Below are 22500 nucleotides of genomic sequence, written 5' to 3'. Positions count from 1 at the left end.
TTTTCTTGTTTTCTTTCCTTCACTTTTTTCTTATGTTCTTGTAATCTTCTATTTCTTACTTTTTTTTATTCTTCTTTTACGCTTTTTCGATGTTCATTCTTTCTTTACTTGAATATCTGTAGTTTTTTTTTTCTTCTCCTTCAGTACAAAGAACAAAATAAAATAATAAAAACAAATATTTCCTTTCTTTTTTCCTCCCTTTCTTTTTTCTTGATTTCTTTACTTATTTTTTTCTTATGTTCTTGTAATCTTCTCTTTCTTTTTTTTTCTTCTTCTTCTACGCTTTTTCGATGTTCATTCTTTCTTTAGCTTAATCTCTGTAGTGTTTTTTTTTTCTTCTTCAGTACAAAGAACAAAATAAAATAATAAAAAAAATATTTCCTTTCTTTTTTTCCTTCCTTTCACTTTTTCTTATTTTTTTTACTTCATTTTTTCTTATCTTTTTGTAATCTTCTCTTTCTTTTCTTTCTCATTCTTCTTTTACGCTTTTCCGATGTTCTTTCTTTACCTAAATATCTGTATTTTTTTTTTCTTCTTCAGTGCAAAGAACAAAATAAAATAAGAAAAACACAATTATTTCCTTTTTTTTCTTTCCTTTCTTTTTTCTTGTTTTCTTTACTTGATTTTTTTTCTAATGTTCTTGTAATCTTCTTCTTTTTTTTTTCTTCTTCTTCTTCTACGCTTTTTCGATGTTCATTCTTTCTTTAGCTTAATCTCTGTAGTGTTTTTTTTTCTTCTTCAGTACAAAGAACAAAATAAAATAGTAAAAAAAAATATTTCCTTTCTTTTTTTCCTTCCTTTCACTTTTTCTTATTTTCTTTACTTCATTTTTTCTTACCTTTTTGTAATCTTCTCTTTCTTTTCTTTCTCATTCTTCTTCTACGTTTTTTCGATGTTCATTCTTTCTTTAGCTTAATCTCTGTAGTGTTTTTTTTTCTTCTTCAGTACAAAGAACAAAATAAAATAGTAAAAAAAAATATTTCCTTTCTTTTTTTCCTTCCTTTCACTTTTTCTTATTTTCTTTACTTCATTTTTTCTTACCTTTTTGTAATCTTCTCTTTCTTTTCTTTCTCATTCTTCTTCTACGTTTTTTCGATGTTCATTATTTCTTTACCTTAATCTCTGAAGTTTTTTTTTTCTTCTCCTTCAGTGCAAAGAGCAAAACAAAATAAGAAAACAACAACAATAACTAAAAAAAAAGAAACGAAAAGATATGAAAAAAAGTGATCTATGTCTTCAAACTCCATCCACGGTTCGCCTCGCAGTCTTCATTATAAAAAAAATTCGACAGTTCATTGACTTATTTGCATGCCGCCCTACAGCCTCCATTAAAAAGTTCATATCTATTCAAATGACCAAGGTTCATCAATTATTCACCGGCTAACACTATAATGAAAACCTGAACTCTCTCTCTCTCTCTCTCTCTCTCTCTCTCTCTCTCTCTCTCTCTCTCTCTCTCTCTCTCTCTCTCTCTCTCTCTCTCTCTCTCTCTCTCTCTCTCTCTCTCTCTCTCTCTCTCTCTCTCTCTCTCTCTGTTTTTCTTTGTTTTTCTTTCTCTCTCTATCTTTTTCTTTCCATCTCTTTCTTTCTTTCTTTCTGTCTGTCTTTCTTTCTTTCTCTCTGTCTCTGGTTCTTTCTCTCTTTCTTTTTCTCTCTATCTGTGTTTTTCCTTCTCTCTCTCTCTCTCTCTCTCTCTCTCTCTCTCTCTCTCTCTCTCTCTCTCTCTCTCTCTCTCTCTCTCTCTCTCTCTCTCTCTCTCTCTCTCTCTCTCTCTCTCTCTCTCTCTCTCTCCCCCCCCCTCTCCCTCTCTGATATACCAAATTCTGTGCTAGGCAAGGCTACATTTTTCTATACCTTTTCACTTATTTCTCAACGCTCGCCTTTTGTTCCTCTCACGACTCTTTAGAATCTGTCAGTTTTTAATATTTTCCACCAAGAAACGCTGCTGGTACTACAGGACAAACGTTATATAAAGCAACCGAGATTATTTTATATGCGAGAGAATCGAGTCGTTACATAACCGCCCAGAGCCTCGACCCACTCGCCCCTTCTCGGAATAAGAAGTAATAAGACCCGTGCTCAGTCTCCGAGAAGCTATGTTAACGCGAAAGGCAAACAAGTCCTTAACGAGACCTTCCTTTCGTTGCCTGTGCACTGAGCCACCTGGAGCGTCGACAAACATCTCCCTATCTACCTGACCTGACCTTTCTTTACCTTACCTGTCCGCCAACACTTTCTTCCCTATTCTCCTCTTCCTCCCTCTCACTTTCCTTCCCTTCATTAGTTTCTTCCTACCTGCCCTTACCTGTCTATCTATATTACCTTTTCTATTCTCCTCTTTCTCCCTCTTACTTTCTTTCCCTTTCCCTTTCCTTCCCTTCATTAGTTTCTTCCTACCTGCCCTTACCTGTCTATCTGTTACCTTTTATATTCTCCTCTTTCTCCCTCTTTCTCTCTCTTTCCCTTTCCTTCCCTTACCTAGCTTCTCCCTACCTGCCCTTTCCTTTCCTTACGTATCTTACCTTTTCTCTTCTCTTCTTCCCTTTCTCCTTTTCCCTTTCCTTTCCTTAACTAATTTCTCCCTATCTGGTCTTCCCTTTCCTTACCTTAATCTGTCTGTCTGCATTCCCTTTTCTTTCCTCTTCTCCTCTTTCTCCTCTCCCCTTTCTCTTCCCTTTCACCTTCCTTCCTTCCCTTAACTAATTTCTCCCTACCTGGTCTGCCCTTTCCTTACCTTAATCTGTCTATCTTCATTACCTTTTCTATTCTCTTCTTCCTTTTCTCCCTTTCACTCTCTCTTTCCCTTTCCCTTTCCTTTCCTTAACTAATTTCTCCCTACATGGCCTTCACTTTCCTTACCTTAATCTGTCTGTCTGCATTCCCTTTTCTTTCCTCTTCTCCTCTTTCTTCTCTCCCTTTCTCTTTCCTTCCCTTTCACTTTCCTTCCCTTAACTAATTTCTCCCTACCTGTCCTTTCCTTTCCTTACCTTAATCTGTTTATCTACACTCCCTTTTCTTTCCTCTTCTCCTCTTTCTTCTCTCCCCTTTTTCTTTCCCTTTCACTTTCCTTCCCTTTACTAGCTTCTCCCTACCTGCCCTTTCCTTTCCTTACTTCAATCTGTCTACCTACACTTTCTCCTCTTTCTCCCTCTCACTTTCTCTTTCCCTTTCACTTTCCTTCCCTTAACTAATTTCTCCCTACCTGCCCTTTCCTTTCCTTACCTTAATCTATCTATCTATATTACCTTTTCTTTCCTCTTCTCCTCTTTCTCCTCTCCCCTTTCTCTTCATCTTCCCTTTCACTTTCCTTCCCTTAACTAATTTCTCCCTACCTGCCCTTTCCTTTCCTTACCTTAATCTGTCTATCTACATTCCCTTTTCTATTCTTCCCTTTCTCCCTCCTACTTTCTCTTTCCCTTTCCCTTTCCTTCCCTTAACTAATTTCTCCCTACCTGCCCTTTCCTTTCCTTACCTTACTCTGTCTATCTATATTACCTTTTCTTTTCTTCCTCTTTCTCCATCTTACTTCTCTTTCCCTTTCACTTTTCCTCCCTTAACTAGCTTCTCCCTACCTGCCCTTTCCTTTCCTTACCTCAATCTGTCTATCTACATTCCCTTTTCTATTCTTCCCTTTCTCCCTCCTACTTTCTCTTCCCTTTCCCTTTCCTTCCCTTAACTAGCTTCTTCCTACCTGTCCTTTCCTTTCCTTACCTTAATCTGTCTATCTACATTCCCTTTTCTATTCTTCCCTTTCTCCCTATCACTTTCTCTTTCCCTTTCACTTTCCTTCCCTTAACTAGCTTCTCCCAACCTAGTCTTCCCTTTCCTTACCTTAATCTGTCTATCTGCATTCCCATTTCTTTCCTCTTCTCCTCTTTCTTCTCTCCCCTTTCTCTTTCACTTTCACTTTCCTTCCCTTAACTAATTTCTCCCTACCTGCCCTTTCCAATCTGTCTATCTACTTTCCCTTTTCTTTCCTCTTCTCCTCTTTCTCCTCTCCATTTCTCTTCCTTCTGTTTAATCTTCCTTCCTTACCTTTCCCTTACCTTTATCTGCCTATCTACTTTCTCCTTTCTCTTCTCCCCTTTCTCCCTTTTTCTTTTTTCTTCTCCTCTTTCTCCTTCTCAGTTTCCTTTCCTTTCATTTATTTCTCTCTCTCTCTCTCTCTCTCTCTCTCTCTCTCTCTCTCTCTCTCTCTCTCTCTCTCTCTCTCTCTCTCTCTCTCTCTCTCTCTCTCTCTCTCTCTCTCTCTCTCTCTCTCTCTCTCTCTCTCTCTCTCTCTCTCTCTCTTCTGTAATCCCTTCCTCCTCCTCCTCCTCCTCCTCCTCCTCCTCATCATCATCATCATCATTCTCTCTGTAATTTCTTTCTCACACTAAAAAATGAAGAAAAAAACAGAAAAAAAAACGAAAAATTATATGAATGCAATTTTCACATCTTTTTTTCTTCCAAGTCTCTCTCTCTCTCTCTCTCTCTCTCTCTCTCTCTCTCTCTCTCTCTCTCTCTCTCTCTCTCTCTCTCTCTCACTCTCTCTCTCTCTCTCTCTCTCTCTCTCTCTCTCTCTCTCTCTCTCTCTCTCTCTCTCTCTCTCTCTCTCTCTCTCTCTCTCTCTCTCTCTCTCTCTCTCTCTCTCTCTCTCTCTCTCTCTCTCTCTCTCTCTCTTGCCAACCTTCACCGCGGACTTAACTGTTGTCTCTATTCACTCGTTTGCTTCCACTTCCCTGAACCTTCCTTTCTGAATGCAGCGTTTTGCGAGACACTTTTGAGAGAGAACAGGAAAAGAGAAAGCTCGTAACTCCCCGCTTCTAAAATTATTAAGCTGACCTGCATGTGTGTGTTTCCGTGTGAGTGGATGTGAGTGAGAGGATGAGTGAGGGGATGGGTGAGTGAGTGACTATTAACCTGACCTGCATGTGGTTCAGTTTGAGTGGAGGTGAGTGAGAGGATGAGTGAGTGAGTGAGTTAGTGAGTGGGCTGTGACTGCGGGCAAACAGACGTACACAAAAACAGACACACAAACCACACACACAAACACATTAACAGACAGAGAGAGCACGGAGAAAACACAGATAGACATACATAGACAGAAGATTGGGTGAGTGGGCTAAATGAATGCGTGGATGAATGAGTTAATATGTGAATGAGTGGATGGGCCTCACCTCACTCACCCCTCTCCAGCTCACTCCACCCCAATTTCACCCCTCCTCCTCTTACACACCCCACCGTTCTTACCCCTCTCTATCCTCCCCCCCACTCCCTTGCTTCCTTTTCACATCCCCCCCACACACACCCCTACGTTCTTACCCCTTTCTATCCCCCCCACTCCCCTTACTTCCCTTTCACATCCCCCCCACACACACCCCTACGTTCTTACCCCTTTCTATCCCCCCCACTCCCCTTACTTCCCTTTCCCATCTCCCCCCCCCCCCACCATTCTTACCCCTCTCTACCCCCCCCACTCCCTTGCTTCCTTTTCACATCCCCCCCACACACACCCCACCGTTCTAGCCCCTCTCTATCCTCCCCCCCACTCCCCTTGCTTCCCTTTCACATCCCCCCCACACACACCCCACCGTTCTTACCCCTCTCTATCCTCCCCCCCACTCCCCTTGCTTCCCTTTCACATCCCCCCCACACACATCCCTACATCTTACCCCTTTCTATCCCCACTCCCTTGCTTCCCGTTCATCCCCCAAACACACCCCACCGTTCTTACCCTCTCTATCCTCCCCCACTCCCTTGCTTCCCTTTCATCCCCCCACACACCCCTACGTTCTTACCCTCTCTATCCTCCCCCACTCCCCTTGCTTCCTTTCACATCCCCCACACACCCCTACGTTCTTACCCTCTCTATCCTCCCCACTCCCCTTGCTTCCTTTCATCCCCCACACACATCCCACCGTTCTTACCCTCTCTATCTTCCCCCACTCCTTTGCTTCCTTGCATCCCCCACACACACCCCACCGTTCTTACCCTCTCACCCCTCCACTGCCCTTACTTCCTTTCACATCCCCCCACACACCTCACCGTTCTTACCCCCTCTATCCCCCCCACTCCCTTACTTCCCTTTCACATCCCCCCACACCCACCGTTCTTACCCTCTCTATCCTCCCCCTCCCTTGCTTCCTTTCACATCCCCACACACCCCACCGTTCTTACCCTCTCTATCCTCCCCCACTCCCCTTGCTTCCTTTCATCCCCCACACACACCCCTACGTTCTTACCTTTCTATCCCCCCACTCCTTACTTCCTTTCATATCCCCACACCCCTACGTTCTTGCCTTTCTATCCCCCACTCCCCTTACTTCCCTTTCATATCCCCCACACACACCCCTACGTTCTTACCCCTTTCTATCCCCCCACTCCCTAGCTTCCCTTTCACATCCCCACACACACACCCCACCGTTCTTACCCCTCTCTATCTTCCCCCCACTCCCCTTACTTCCCTTTCACATCCCCCACACCCACCGTTCTTACCCTCTCTATCTTCCCCCACTCCCTTGCTTCCCTTGCATCCCCCCACACACCCCACCGTTCTTACCCCTCTCTATCCTCCCCCCCACTCCCCTTGGTTCCCTTTCACATCCCCCCCCCCCACCGTTCTTGCCCTCTCTATCCCCTCCCCTTACTTCCTTCACATCCCCCACACACACCCACCGTTCTTACCTCTCTATCCTCCCCCACTCCCCTTGCTTCCCTTTCATCCCCCCACACCCCACCGTTCTTACCCCTCTCTATCCTCCCCCCCACTCCCCTTGCTTCCCTTTCACCTCCCCCTCCACACACACCCCACCGTTCTTACCCTCTCTATCCCCCCACTCCCCTTACTTCCTTTCACATCCCCCACTACCCAGCCACCTTACGTCCAACACCCCTCCCCACGGCTCTCTTTCAGCACCCCTTCTTATTCTTCACCCCTCTCCTCGTCACCCCTTTCTCACACTTCTCTTACCCATTCTACCCACATCACCCCTCTCTCACGTCACCCCTCTGTAGCCCTCACTCCTGACCCTCACCCTTCTCTTTTATCCACTTTGTCACCCCTTTCTAATCCACTTTACACCCCACCCCACCACAACCTCTCCCTTCATGTCCACTTACTCAACCCCACCCTCCCCCCTCTCTGACTGCCTTGACCCCTACCACCCCCAACCTCACCCCTCTCTGACTCCCTTCACCCCTACCTCCCACCATTCTCAACCTCACTTCTCTGGCACCCCCTCCCCCCCTCCCCCCCTCTCCTCACGTCCATTGAAGAAGCCTGGAAAAGGTCTGATTAACCTAATTCAGCCGCCCTTCACTGGCTCCATCCCTTTCATAAGATTTCAAAGCCCTCTCGAGACCCCCCCCCTCCCTTTTTCGCCTCCCCCCTCCTCTCCCCTTCTTACCCTTCCCCCTCTTCCCCTTCCTCTCCTGTCTGTAGTGATGTCCTGCGGGAAGGGATTGACGTTTCCATAGATTTATATAGATGGTTGGGTACTGATTTTATGGGGCGGACTAGGTGGTGAATTTTGTCTTCTGTTTGTCTTTTCTTGTCTTCTTTTCTTTCTTGCTTTCTTCTTCCTTTCCTTCATTTTATCGCCTATTTTCTTTCTTTCTTTCCTCCTCTTCCCTCCTTTTCTCCCTTCCTCCTTTTCTCTCTTAATTCTGTTTCTTCCTCTTCCAAACCTTATCTCCTTTCCTTTCCTTCCTTCCTTATTCCCTTTCTTTCTTCTTCCTTTCCTTCATTTTATCGCCTATCTTCTTTCTTCCTTTCCTCCTCTTCCCTCCATTTCCTTCTTCCTCCTTTTCTTTCTTAATTCTGTTTCTTCCTCTTCCTTACCTTATCTCCTTTCCTTTCCTTTCCTTTCCTTCCTTCCTTCCTTATTCCCTTTCTTTCTTCTTCCTTTCCTTCATTTTATCGCCTATCTTCTTTCTTCCTTTCCTCCTCTTCCCTCCTTTTCTCCCTTCCTCCTCCTTCTCTTTCTTAATTCTGTTTCTTCCTCTTCCTTACCTTATCTTCTTTCCTTTCCTTTCCTTCCTTCCTTCCTTCCTTATTCCCTTTTTTCTTCTTCCTTTTCTTGTTTTCCTTGTCTTCCTTCTTTCATTTTTCCTCCTCTCTTTTTTTCTCTTTTTCCTTCCTTCACCTCAACTTCTTTCCATCCTCCGTTTCTTCCTTCGTTCTTTCCCCCCTTCTTTCCTTTCTCCTTTTCTCCCTTCCTCCTTTTCCTCCCCTCAAATCATCCCTCTCCTACCTCCCATTCCTCCTTTCTCCTTTCCCTCCCCATCCCCTCCTTTCCCTTCCTCTCATCACCCCCTTTCCGTCATTTCTTTCTTTTCTCCCTTCTTTCTTATTCTCCCTCGGTACAAGAATGACGTCTGGGGTATGTAAGGGAGATTAGAATCCCCTTAAAAACTGAGAGGGAAAGAGGGAGAGAGAGAGAGAGGAAGACCCAGGACTATGTAAGCTTCTTTTGGGCACCTTGTATTAATTAGTATGTGTGTGTGTGTGTGTGTGTGTGTGTGTGTGTGTGTGTGTGTGTGTGTGTGTGTGTGTGTGTGTGTGTGTGTGTGACTCAGGGATTGTCGTTTTGGACCTTTTCTTTGTCCCGGGATCCCAGGAGTACCCGGGATTTTCAATTGTCTAAAATTGCACATTATAGCTAGTTTCCCTTTCAGGTTTTTGATGTGCCTAGTATTAATAGATATGCAGAAGTATTACTGTAAATTGACTGTCTTATTAATTTCACTTAATGTTTAATTCCAAATTTCCCGCATACACTTTGTTTCTCAAGTTCTGAAGTGGCTCCCAGGCTCTGTGGCTGACTCGGTGGACGGTCCGAGGCAGGGAGGGGAGGGGACGGAGGGGTGGCGTTCTGGCCGTAGCTATCTTAAAACATGTTATTTTTCTTACTCTTTTCGGTATGTGATTACACAAAGATGATAGTTAGACATTAGTCACATTACATGTCCAACATAAAAAAAACGTTATGTATCATCGTAGCAATCAGTAGCTAAAACGTTGGGAACTATGGCAACATCGATCAGCTGTGTGGGCAGACAGACAGACAGACAGACAGACAGTTTACTGTCAACCGTCACTGGTCGGTCACTCACGCGAGGAGGGAAAGTGTGATGCTTTTTTTGTAATTTTGTCAAGTGTCACGCTCATCTCACTGCCGTATGCATACAGCAACGTGGAGTATGCAGACATGGTGTTCTTTATACGAGCTGTGTTACGGGTAACGGGAGTGCCGTGGCTGCTTTATAATACTCAAGAGAATACCTTAACACTAAGTCCTTCCTTCACACACACACAAAACATTCCTCACGGGACACCCTGTATATAAATATAAATGGAACCACAAGTCCTCAACCATCTTGCAGTCAAATTTGCCCCTATTTTTGTACTTAATTTAACCTGGGATTTCCCGGGATGTGCAAAAATATTAAAGGATAATTAAACCTTGAAAATTGTCCGGGATCCCGGGATACAAACCCTAGGTCACCGTGTGTGTGAGTGTGTGTGTGTGTGTGTGTGTGGTGTGTGTGTGTGTGTGTGTGTGTGTGTGTGTGTGTGTGTGTGTGTGTGTGTGTGTGTGTCAGTCAATCAGTCAGTCAGTCAGTCAGTTTTTCTTCTCTTGGATGTGTGTCTGTATGTCTGTTTGTGTGTTTGTAAGTCTCTCTCTCTCTCTCTCTCTCTCTCTCTCTCTCTCTCTCTCTCTCTCTCTCTCTCTCTCTCTCTCTCTCTCTCTCTCTCTCTCTCTCTCTCTCTCTCTCTCTCTCTCTCTCTCTCTCTCTCTCTCTCTCTCTCTCTCTCTCTCTCTCTCTCTCTCTCTCTTCTTTTCCTTTTTCCTTTCTTCCTTTTCTTCCTCCTTCCTTCTTTCTTTCCCTCCTCTTCCTTTCTAATCTTCCTCCTTTTCCTCTCCAAACAACATCTCTCTCCCTACCTTCCTTCTATCTGTCAATCAATCTATCTATCTATCTATCTATCTATCTATCTATCTATCTTTCTGTCTATCTATTGGCCAGTTCAACAGTCCAACACGGTCATTGTAAGCGACCAAACCAAACCATATTCTCAACAATGATCCGCTATTTCCACTCAATGCCAGATTCCAATAAAGAGATTCCCAGTGCGGTTTATTAAAATTTCCTCTTCCCTTTTGTATGAACGCCAAACACAAGAGCCGCAAGGAATTTTCGTCGTATATTGTTTTTGGTTGGGGAGCTAACAAACTTGGTGAGTGGACTGTAAAACTGGCCGCCCTATGTCTCCCTCTCTCTCGCTTACCTCCGCCAGCCCGTCGAACCTCGCAAACAGTTCGTTCAGCATCTTGACCAGCTCCGAGGCCGTGTAGGTGGACGAGATGGCGGTGAAGCCCACGATGTCCGCAAACAGGATGCTGCAAAGAGGGAGATTAACATGAGTGGACCGAATGAAGGAAGATACGAGGAGGGACAAAAAATATACGAGGTCTGAAAACGATATTAGAGATTTATATAAAGGAAGATACGAGTAGCTTCGCAGTTTATTAGGGAAAGTTTGTACAGGTAAAGCAAGCGCCCCAAGACAAGAGGGAGATTAAAACTTTATGAGTGGACTGAGTGAAGGAAGATACGAGGAGGGAGAAAAACTATACGAGGTCTGAAAACGATATTAGCGATTTATATAAAGGAAGATACGAGTTGCTTCACCGTTTATTAGGGAAAGTATGTACAGGTAAACCAAGACAAGAGGGAGATTAAAACTATACGAGTGGACCGAGTGAAGGAAGATACGAGGAGGGACAAAAACTATACGAGGTCTGAAAACGATATTAGCGATTTATATAAAGGAAGATACGAGTAGCTTCACTGTTTATTAGGGAAAGTATAGACAGGTAACGCCCCGAGACAAGAGGGAGATTAAAACTACACGAGTGGAGGGATAAAAACTGTATGAGGTCTGAAAATGATATTAGAGATGTATATAAAGGAAGATACGAGTAGCTTCACTGTTTATTAGGGAAAGTTTGTACAGGTAAACCAAACCCCCCAAGACATACTACAATGGCCCAAGGAAGCAAAGGGAGGGACGAGGACAAAGGGAGTGGACAGGTGAGCGAGTATCAGGTAGAATGGAAGTCACCGGCAGCTCCGTGGTTGATTAAAGGTGTATGTACCTGGATTCCGGAGAACACCTTAATTGAAGCAGAGAGGATGCAGGGAAAGGGAAAGATGTGACTGGAAGCTCGTCGAGAATGTAAAGGAGAGATCGTTGAAAATTCCTTCTGTTTTAATTTACAAGGGGTAGATCTTTCCTTTATACCTTCATCTACATTAGGGAGAGTGGAGCATATATATTACACCTACAAGTGATAAAATGCTTGAAATTAATATGGGAAAGTAAACAGGAAGAGAGGAAGAAGGAGGAAAAGGAAGAGAAAGGAGATGAGATGAGGAGAGGGGAGGAGAGGAAGGGAAGGGGGTCGAAGTAGAGAAGAGGAAGGAAGAGGAAAATGAGGTAAAGGAATGAAGGAAAGGGGATGGGATGAGAGGAAGAGGGAAAGAAGGAAGAGAAGAAGGGAATTGAGCTGAGGTGAGGGGAGGGAAGGAGAGGAAGGAAGGGGAGGGAAAACAAGGTAGAGGAGAAGAAGAAGGAAGAAAATGAAGGGAATAAAAGATGAAGGAAAGGGGATGGGAAGAGAGGAAGAGGGAAAGAAGGAAGAAAAGAAGGAAAATGAGCTGAGGTGAAGGGAAGGAAGGAAAGGAAGGGAAGGAAGGAAGAAAATGAAGGGAAAAAAATGAAAGAAAGGGGATGAGATGAGAGGAAAAAGGAAAGAAGGAAAAGAAGGGAAATTAACTGAGGTGAGGGGAAGGAAGGAAAGGAAGGGAAGGAAGGAAGAAAATGAAGGGAAAAAAATGAAAGAAAGGGGATGAGATGAGAGGAAAAGGAAGAAGAAAGAAGGAAATTAACTGAGGTGAGGGGAAGGAAGGAAAGGAAGGGAAGGAAGGAAGAAAATGAAGGGAAAAAAATGAAAGAAAGGGGATGAGATGAGAGGAAAAAGGAAAGAAGGAAAAGAACCGAAATTAACTGAGGTGAGGGGAAGGAAGGAAAGGAAGGGAAGGAAGGAAGAAAATGAAGGGAAAAAAGATGAAGGAAAGGGGATGGGATGAGAGGAAGAGAGAAAGAAGGAAGAGAAGAAGGAAAATGAGCTGAGGTGAAGGGAAGGAAGGAAGAAAATGAAGGGAAAAAAATGAAAGAAAGGGGATGGGATGAGAGGAAAAAGGAAAGAAGGGAAATTAACTGAGGTGAGGGGAAGGAAAGAGAGGAAAGGGAAGGAAACACACACTCTCACACTCTCTTCCACACCTCAAAATGCAAAAGTAACCCCGATAACTCAAGAGGAAAAAAGAGGAAAAAAAAGCAGGTGCGAAGAAGAATATTAAAGAGGCAATTAGCAGGTGATTCACGCTTGATTGCAGGTGTGTACAGGTTAATAGATTTTTCATATTACCTCTCATACCTGTAATTAGTGTTGCCAAGCTTTTAATAGCCACGCGAAGAAGGGGATTGAAAGCGAAAGTGGAGAGAGAGAGAGAGAGAGAGAGAGAGAGAGATAAAGAGAAAGGGAAAGTCATCGAGTGTGTGTGTGTGTGTGTGTGTGTGTGTGTGTGTGTGTGTGTGTGTGTGTGTGTGTGTGTGTGTGTGTGTGTGTGTGTGTGTGTGTGTGTGTGTGTGTGTGTGTTCGTGCGTGCGTTACAGCCAGGTGAGTGATAAATTACAGGTAAATAATCACTGTTTTACCTGGCCGCCTTAATTAAACATGGAGTGGCCAGGTAATGACGAACTCTTGTCTTTTTTATTAACCTTTATATTTTTTTATTTTCTTTTATTCATTTTTATTGTATGGAGGAAACTAATGAGCTGACAATGGTGGGGGGAGGGGAGGGGGGAAGGGGGGAGTGTGCGTGTGTGTGGGGGTGACTATATGTGTGTGTGTGTGTGTGTGTGTGTGTGTGTGTGTGTGTGTGTGTGTGTGTTTTCTTACTTCTTTTTTCTTCTTCCCCTCATTTCATTCCCTTCCCTTCCTCCCTTTCTTCCTTCTTCTCCTCACCTCATTCCCTTCCCTTTCTCCCTTTCTTCCTTCTTCCCCTCATGTCATTCCCTTCCCTTCCCTCCTTTCCTTCCTTTCCTTCCCTCAATTCCTTTTCTTTCCTCCTTTTCCTCCTTCCTTTCCTTCCCTCACTCCATTCCCTTTCTTTCCACCTTTTCCTCCTTCCTTTCCTTCCCTTCATCTCATCCCTTTCTCTCCCTTTTCTTCCTTCTTTCTTCCTACCGCACCTCATCCCCCTTCCCTTCCCTTCCTTCCTTCCCCTTTTCCTCTCCTCACCTTAATCCATATCCCTTCATTACCCCCTTCTTCCTCACCCCAGTTCACCCTTAACAACTGCACCTTATTCCCCCAGCACACCTGACCACCCCCCCGTGTTTGGCTCCCAGGGTAACAGGTACGCCGGGGGACAGGTAACCAAGGGACAGGTAAAGTTGAGGTCCCGGAGCAACTTGGCGGCAAAGCTGACTAATTGGAAGGGAGTTTCTGTGATCATGTTAATATGAGCTTAGGCAGAGAGGCGAGCTGCTGGTACCGGGCGGGTGGGGCTCCTCCTCCTCCTCGTGATGGCCAAATTAGAAGTATCGGTGTAGAGTTTATTTACCAAGCGTTGCCGTGGCGTTTGAGTGTTAGGTAAAGTAGAAGAAGAGAAGGAGGAAGAGGATGAAGAAGGGTTAGGTGAAGTAGAGGAAGAAGAGGAGGAGGAGGAAGAGGATGAAGAAGGGTTAGGTGAAGTGGAAGAAGAGGAGGAGGAGGAAGAGGATGAAGAAGGGTTAGGTGAAGTGGAAGAAGAGGAGGAGGAGGAAGAGGATGAAGAAGGGTTAGGTAAAGTGGAGGAAGAAAGAGAGGAGGGTGGAAGGAGGAGGGAAGAAGTGAAGGGTTAGGTGAAGTGGAAGAAGAGGAGGAGGAGGAAGAGGATGAAGAAGGGTTAGGTGGAGTGGAAGAAGAGGAGGAGGAGGAAGAGGATGAAGAAGGGTTAGGTGAAGTGGAAGAAGAAGAGGAGGAGGAAGAGGATGAAGAAGGGTTAGGTGAAGTGGAAGAAGAGGAGGAGGAAGAGGATGAAGAAGGGTTAGGTGAAGTGGAAGAAGAGGAGGAGGAAGAGGATGAAGAAGGGTTAGGTGAAGTAGAGGAAGAAGAGGAGGAGGAGGAAGAGGATGAAGAAGGGTTAGGTGAAGTAGAGGAAGAAGAGGAGGAGGAGGAAGAGGATGAAGAAGGGTTAGGTGAAGTAGAGGAAGAAGAGGAGGAGGAGGAAGAGGATGAAGAAGGGTTAGGTGGAGTAGAAGAAGAGGAGGAGGAAGAGGATAAAGAAGGGTTAGGTGAAGTGGAAGAAGAGAAGGAGGAAGAGGATAAAGAAGGGTTAGGTGAAGTAGAAGAAGAGGAGGAGGAAGAGGATGAAGAAGGGATAGGTGAAGTAGAAGAAGAAGAGGAGGAGGAAGAGGAGGAAGAAGGGTTAGGTGGAGTAGAAGAAGAGGAGGAAGAAGAGGATGAAGAAGGGTTAGGTGAAGTAGAAGAAGAGGAGGAGGAAGAGGATGAAGAAGGGTTAGGTGAAGTAGAAGAAGAGAAGGAGGAAGAGGATGAAGAAGGGTTAGGTGAAGTAGAAGAAGAGGAGGAGGAAGAGGATGAAGAAGGGTTAGGTGAAGTAGAAGAAGAGGAGGAGGAAGAGGATGAAGAAGGGTTAGGTGAAGTAGAAGAAGAGGAGGAGGAAGAGGATGAAGAAGGGTTAGGTGAAGTGGAAGAAGAGGTGGAGGAAGAGGATGAAGAAGGGTTAGGTGAAGTAGATGAGGAGGAGGAGGAAGAGGATGAAGAAGGGTTAGGTGAAGTGGAAGAAGAGGAGGAGGAAGAGGATGAAAAAGGGTTAGGTGAAGTAGAAGAAGAGGAGGAGGAGGAAGAGGAGGAAGAAGGGTTAGGTGAAGTGGAAGAAGAGGAGGAGGAAGAGGATGAAGAAGGGTTAGGTGAAGTGGAAGAAGAGGAGGAGGAAGAGGATGAAGAAGGGTTAGGTGAAGTGGAAGAAGAGGAGGAGGAGGAAGAGGATGAAGAAGGGTTAGGTGAAGTGGAAGAAGAGAAGGAAGAAGAGGATGAAGAAGGGTTAGGTGAAGTAGAGGAAGAAGAGGAGGAGGAGGAAGAGGATGAAGAAGGGTTAGGTGAAGTGGAAGAAGAGGAGGAGGAGGAAGAGGATGAAGAAGGGTTAGGTGAAGTGGAAGAAGAGGAGGAGGAAGAGGATGAAGAAGGGTTAGGTGAAGTGGAAGAAGAGGAGGAGGAAGAGGAGGAAGAAGGGTTAGGTGAAGTGGAAGAAGAGGAGGAGGAAGAGGAGGAAGAAGGGTTAGGTAAAGTGGAAGAAGAGGAGGAGGAGGAAGAGGATGAAGAAGGGTTAGGTGAAGTGGAAGAAGAGGAGGAGGAGGAAGAGGATGAAGAAGGGTTAGGTGAAGTGGAAGAAGAGGAGGAGGAAGAGGATGAAGAAGGGTTAGGTGAAGTGGAAGAAGAGGAGGAGGAGGAAGAGGATGAAGAAGGGTTAGGTGAAGTGGAAGAAGAGGAGGAGGAAGAGGATGAAGAAGGGTTAGGTGAAGTAGAAGAAGAGGAGGAGGAAGAGGATGAAGAAGGGTAAGGTGAAGTAGAAGAAGAGGAGGAGGAAGAGGATGAAGAAGGGTTAGGTGAAGTGGAAGAAGAGGAGGAGGAAGAGGATGAAGAAGGGTTAGGTGGAGTGGAAGAAGAGGAGGAGGAGGAAGAGGATGAAGAAGGGTTAGGTGAAGTAGAAGAAGAGGAGGAGGAGGAAGAGGATGAAGAAGGGTTAGGTGGAGTGGAAGAAGAGGAGGAGGAGGAAGAGGATGAAGAAGGGTTAGGTGAAGTAGAAGAAGAGGAGGAGGAGGAAGAGGATGAAGAAGGGTTAGGTGAAGTAGAAGAAGAGGAGGAGGAAGAGGATGAAGAAGGGTTAGGTGAAGTAGAAGAAGAGGAGGAGGAAGAGGATGAAGAAGGGTTAGGTGAAGTGGAAGAAGAGGAGGAGGAAGAGGATGAAGAAGGGTTAGGTGAAGTAGAAGAAGAGGAGGAGGAAGAGGATGAAAAAGGGTTAGGTGAAGTAGAAGAAGAGGAGGAGGAAGAGGATGAAGAAGGGTTAAGTGGAGTAGAAGAAGAAGAGGAGGAGGAAGAAGGATTAGGTGAAGTAGAAGAAGAGGAGGAAGAAGAGGATGAAGAAGGGTTAGGTGAAGTGGAAGAAGAGGAGGAGGAAGAGGATGAAGAAGGGTTAGGTGAAGTGGAAGAAGAGGAGGAGGAAGAGGAGGAAGAAGGGAGAGGGAGGAAAGAATGAAGGAAGGAGGAGGGAAAGGAATGAAGGGGATGAGGTGAAGGGAAGGAATGAAGGAAGAAAAAGAGGAAAGGAAACGGGAATGAGGAGAGAGGAAAGGAAAGAGTTAAGGAAAAAAGAGGAAAAGGAAGGAAAGCGAATGAGGTGAAGGGGAGGAATGAAGGGAGAAAAGAGGAAAGGAAAAGAAAATGAGGAGAGAGGAAAGGAAACATTGAAGGAAAAAAGAGGAGTGTGCGTGTGTGTGTGTGTGTGTGTGTGTGTGTGTGTGTGTGTGTGTGTGTGTGTGTGTGTGTGTGTGTGTGTGTGTGTGTGTGTGTGTGTGTGTGTGTGTGTGTGTGTGTGTGTGTGTGTGTGTGTGTGTGTGTGTGCGAGTAAAATTGCACATGCCGTCTAGTTATAAAAAAAAAAAACTCCTCCCGGACTCTACATCAATTTTTCCGCCCAATTAGATCCGCGAATTTCCTCCCAGCGAAAATAATTGCACTCGTGGACGAAGTTGTGAGTCTTAAGTTAGGAAAGTTAGGAGTTCGCTGCTAAGTCCGCTCGACCGTCAGTCCGTCAGTCCGTTAGAGAAAAAGAGAGAGAGAGAGAGAGAGAGTTAAAAAAAAATAGAAGTGCAAGTTTGAAAGCCAATTTTGTGTGTGTGTTTGCACGCGCGTGTGTGTGTGTGTGTGTGTGTGTGTGTGTGTGTGTGTGTGTGTGTGTGTGTGTGTGTGTGTCCTCCCTCCCTCTCTCCCTCCCTTTCTGAATCCTAAATGCCACGATCAGTTTATACAATCCAATTCTATTAAGGGAACCAGCTACCACTTGCAATCGTCTATTCTTTCCTCAACGTCTATATTTTTGACCTTTTTCTATCATAAATATAATAAACTGTCTTTCTATCATCTATTCTTTTCTCAACGTCTATATTTTCCACCTTTTTTCTATCATAAATATAACAAACTGTTTATCAATTATCTATTATTTCCTCAATTTTTATACTTTTTTCAATTTTTCACTCCTAAATACCAGAATCACTTAAGAGAATCCAAATCCATTTAAAGGAATCAACTACGACTTCCTATCATCTATACTTTCCTCATCATCTATTTTCTTTCATTCTCTTCTTCCCATTTTCCTTTCCCCTTCTTCCCTTCTTCAATCCTAAATGCCACAATCAGTTCATGGGATCCAACTCCATTTAAAGGAATCAACCACGACTTCCTATCATCTATACTTTCCTCAACATCAATTCCCCTTTCTTTCTCTTATTCTTCCTCTTTTTCCTTTCACCTTCTTTCCTTTTTCAATCCTAAATACCAGAATCACTTAACAGAATCCAACTCCATTTAAAGCAATCAACCACGACTTCCTATCATCTATACTTTCCTCAACATCAATTCCCCTTTGTTTCTCTTATTCTTCCTCTTTTTCCGTTCCCCTTCTTTCCTTTTTCACTCCTAAATACCAGAATCACTTAACAGGATCCAACTCCATTTAAAGCAATCAACCACGACTTCCTCTCATCTATATTTTCCTCAACATCAATTCCCCTTTCATTCTCTTCTTCTTCCTCTTTTTCCGTTCCCCTTCTTTCCTTTTTCACTCCTAAATACCAGAATCACTTAACAGGATCGAACTCCATTTAAAGCAATCAACCACGACTTCCTATCATCTATACTTTCCTCAACATCAATTCCCCTTTCTTTCTCTTCTTCTTCCTCTTTTTCCTTTTACTTTCTTCTCTTTTTCAATCCTAAATGCCACAATCAGTTCATGGGATCCAACTCCATTTAAGGGACATCCAACACCCTTCCCCTTCCCTCACGCCCTCGCCTATTAAGGGTTCAATTGTGTCCGATCTCCCTTAGTACTGGTTGTATCGATTCTCTCTCTCTCTCTCTCTCTCTCTCTCTCTCTCTCTCTCTCACGTTTGTTTGTTTGTTTGTTTGTTTCTCAGCCAGTCAGTAGGTCAGTCAGGCACTCAGTCAGTCAGTCAGTCAGTCAGTCAGTCCGTAGGTCAGTCAGTCAATCAGTCAGTCAGTCAGTCAGTCAGTCAGTAGGTCAGTCAGTCAGTTAGTCAGTAGGTCAGTCAGTCAGTCAGTCAGTCAGTCAGTCAGTCAGTAGATCAGTCAGTCAGTCAGTCAGTCAGTCAGTCAGTCAGTCAGTCAGTCAGTCAGTCAGTAGGTCAGTCAGTCAGTCAGTCAGTAGGTCAGTCAGTCAGTCAGTCAGTCAGTCAGTCAGTCAGTAGGTCAGTCAGTCAGTCAGTAGGTCAGTCAGTCAGTCAGTCAGGAGGTCAAGAGATGTAATATAATATGTGTTGCTCTCTCTCTCTCTCTCTCTCTCTCTCTCTCTCTCTCTCTCTCTCTCTCTCTCTCTCTCTCTCTCTCTCTCTTTCTTCTCTTTATTTTGTCTTCTTTCCTTTCATTTTTTCTTCCTTTTCCTTTTTTCTTTCTTTCTTTCTTTTTATGTTTAATTTATACTCTCTCTCTCTCTCTCTCTCTCTCTCTCTCTCTCTCTCTCTCTCTCTCTCTCTCTCTCTCTTTTCCTCTCTCTCTCTCTTTTCCTCTCTCTCTCTCTCTCTCTCTCTCTCTCTCTCTCTCTCTCTCTCTCTCTCTCTCTCTCTCTCTCTCTCTCTCTCTCTCTCTCTCTCTCTCTCTTTCATACACCACCTAAAGCTGAACGTCGACTTCCTACATCGAACTCAAAGGCTGCAGTCGACCCACGGTTACGGACATATCATTCTCCCTTTTTCTCTTTATTTACTTCCTGTCTCTCTCTCTCTCTCTCTCTCTCTCTCTCTCTCTCTCTCTCTCTCTCTCTCTCTCTCTCTCTCTCTCTCTCTCTCTCTCTCTCTCTCTCTCTCTCTTCTCTTGGTTTCCTCTCCTCTCCCTTTTTCCTTCTCGTCTGGTATACTTCCTCTCCTGTCTCCCTTCCTTCCTTTCTTTCTTCTCTCCCTCTCTCTCTTCACTCCTTCCTCTTCTCTCTTTTATCTCTTCTTCCTTACTTCCTCCCTTCCCTCTTTCTCTTTCCTCCCTCTTTCCCTTGCATACTTTCCCAGTCTTTGCTTTCTAAACTGCCCTCTTTCGGATTCTATCCCTCTCTCTGTTCCTTTATCTCCAGTTTCCTTTCCGGCCGTTCTATCTCTGCGGTGGTAGACGGTCACTGTTCTTACCCTAAACCTATCAACAGTGGCGTTCCACAGAGCTCTGTCCTATCACCCACTCTCTTCCTGTTATTCATCAATGATCTTCTTTCCATAACAAACTGTCCTGTCCACTCGTACGCCGACGACTCCACTCTGCATTATTCAACTTCTTTCAATAGAAGACCATCACAACAGGAAGTACACGACTCCAGACTGGAGGCTGCAGAACACAACCTCAGACCTTGCTATCATTTCCGACTGGGGCAGAAGGAACCTTGTGTCCTTCAATGCCTCAAAAACTCAATTTCTCCACCTATCAACTCGACACAATCTTCCAAACACCTATCCTCTATTCTTCGACAACACTCAGCTGTCACCTTCTTCAACACTAAACATCCTCGGTTTATCCTTAACTCAAAATCTCAACTAGAAACTTCATATCTCCTCTCTCGCTAAATCAGCTTCCTCGAGGTTGGGCGTTCTGTATCGTCTCCGCCAGTTCTTCTCCCCCGCGCAGTTGCTATCCATATACAGGGGCCTTGTCCGCCTTCGTATGGAGTATGCATCTCACGTGTGGGGCAGCTCCACCCACACAGATCTTCTGGACAGAGTGGAGTCTAAGGCTCTTCGTCTCATCAGCTCTCCTCCTCATACTGATAGTCTTCTACCTCTTAAACTCCGCCGCGATGTTGCCTCTCTTTCTATCTTCTATCGATATTTCCACGCTGACTGCTCTTCTGAACTTGCTAACTGCATGCCTCCCCCCCTCCCGCGGCCCCGCTGCACACGACTTTCTACTCATGCTCATCCCTATACTGTCCAAACCCCTTATGCAAGAGTTAACCAGCATCTTCACTCTTTCATTCCTCACGCTGGTAAACTCTGGAACAATCTTACTTCATCTGTATTTCCTACTGCCTACGACTTGAACTCTTTCAAGAGGAGGGTATCAGGACACCTCTCCTCCCGAATTTGACCTTGCTTTTGGCCACCTCTTCTGATTATTTTATGGGAGCAGCGAGTAGCGGGCTTTTTTTTTATTGTTTTTTTTTTGGTGCCCTTGAGCTGCCTCCTTTGCTGTAAAAAAAAAAAAATCTCCTTTCTCTTCCTTAATTCTTTTCTCCTTCTCCTTCCATCTCTTTCCTTCCTTCCTTTTCTGTCTCTTTCCTTGCCTCCTCCTCCTCTTCCTCCCTTTCTTTTCCCTCCCTTTTCTCCTCCCTTCTCTTCCTTCCTTCCTTATGTCCCTTGCTTTCCTCTCCTCTCCTCTCCCTTCTTCCTCTCTCTCCCTCTCCTTCCCTCTCTTCCTTCATTCCTTCCTTCCTTCCTTCTATCCATTCTTCCAATTTTTCTTACTTGCTGCAGTTCCTTCTCTCTCTCTCTCTCTACATTCAGAAAGGAAGGTTCAGGGAAGTGGAAGCAAACGAGTGAATAGAGACAACAGTTAAGTCCGCAGTGAAGGTTGGCAGAGAGAGAGAGAGAATATGGAATATGCGGTACAGTTATGGTCTCCTCACCATGCAAAGGACATTGCTAAATTAGAAGGTGTTCAGCGTCGGGCAACAAAAATGATCCCTTCCTTGCGCAACCAATCTTACGAAGAAAGGCTTTCCACCCTTAACATGTTCTCTCTTGAGATACGTCGCCTCCGAGGAAAACTGATCGAATGTTTTAAAATACTTAATGGTTTCACGAATGTAGACAGAACAAAATTGTTTATGATCGATGACACTTTGCGAACGAGGAACAATGGCGTAAAACTCAAATGTAAACAAGTAAATTCAGACTGCACCAAACTTTTCTTCACCAACGTTGTAGTGTGAGAATGGAATAAGCTCCCACCATCAGTGGTCCAGTGTAACACGATTGACTCCTTTAAAAACAAGCTCGACCGTCACTTCCTTCAACTTAATATTAACTAGAGTTGAAAAGCAACGTTTTGGAGCCTTCTGATTAGTGTAGATTCGCTTATATATAGGTTTAAGGACAGACCACCTAGTCTGGACCATGGGGTCTGTGTGGTCTGATTTTCTATGTAATTCTATGTAATTCTCTCTCTCTCTCTCTCTCTCTCTCTCTCTCTCTCTCTCTCTCTCTCTCTCTCTCTCTCTCTCTCTCTCTCTCTCTCTCTCTCTCATCTCCTCTTCTTCCTCCTTCCCTCATCTTCTCCCTCCATTTTTCTTTCTCTTCCTTACTCTTTGACATTCTTTCCTCCTCCTCCTCCTCCTCCTCCTCCTCCTCCTCCTCCTCCTCCTCCTCCTCTTCTCCTTTCTCTATCAATCCCCTTTTTTCTTTTTCTTTTTCTCTCTTTCTTTTTTTTTTTCTCTCTGATTCTTACGTCTTCTTTTTCTTCTCTTTTGAAATACGGTTTTAATTAGCAATCTTTCCCTCCCTCCCTCCTCTTCCTCCTCCTCCTCCTCCTTCCAAGACGGGATTTAATGCCTCAAAATAAGTGGTCGAGTTCGTGTTCTCTCTCTCTCTCTCTCTCTCTCTCTCTCTCTCTCTCTCTCTCTCTCTCGTCAACACCCTTTACGATGGACCATTAAGGGGACGATCACCTCTCAATATGGTCCTCGGTGCCGGCCGGGCCTCACTAAAACTTGATGGCAGAGGGACTGTCACGCACGTATTCTTTCAACGCAACGGTACCTCAGTTCGCCTGTTTGAAAAGCCTCTCGTGGAAGTTCCTGGGATTTTCATGGACTGTTTTGTGATGCTGGTGATACTTTTACACGACCTCTGCGTCTTGAATTAGGAAAAACACCAATGAAAACCTAGTTAGTCTTCTCTGTGACGTATGTAAAGCCTCTTGTTTAAGTTTCTGGTGTTTTCATGGACTGTTTTGTGATCCCAGTGATAGTTTTACACGACCTCTGCGTCTTGAATTGGGAAAAACACCAATGGAAACCCAGTTCGTCTTCTCTGTTGGCTTGGAAAATCGTCGTAATTGGAGAGAGAAACGTTTGAAAAGCCTCTCGTAGAAGTTCCTGTGGTTTTCATGG

General features: G+C 44.6%; 1 protein-coding gene across 2 annotated transcripts in view; it reads right to left on the bottom strand.

Annotated features, from left to right (window-relative positions):
• LOC127002905 (adenylate cyclase type 3-like) overlaps positions 1-22500 on the bottom strand; it is a 156647-nt gene that overhangs the window by 40941 nt on the left and 93206 nt on the right. For both annotated transcript variants that reach the window (XM_050869216.1, XM_050869217.1), the window contains exon 3: positions 10274-10385. In XM_050869216.1, the coding sequence (XP_050725173.1) occupies positions 10274-10385 (112 nt within the window). The remainder of the gene's footprint in view (positions 1-10273; positions 10386-22500) is intronic.

The sequence above is a fragment of the Eriocheir sinensis genome, chromosome 24 (genome assembly GCF_024679095.1).
Source record: "Eriocheir sinensis breed Jianghai 21 chromosome 24, ASM2467909v1, whole genome shotgun sequence".
Taxonomy (NCBI): domain Eukaryota; kingdom Metazoa; phylum Arthropoda; class Malacostraca; order Decapoda; family Varunidae; genus Eriocheir; species Eriocheir sinensis.
The sequence above is the reverse complement of the archived record's forward strand: the minus strand, read 5'-3'. Positions and strand labels throughout refer to the sequence as shown.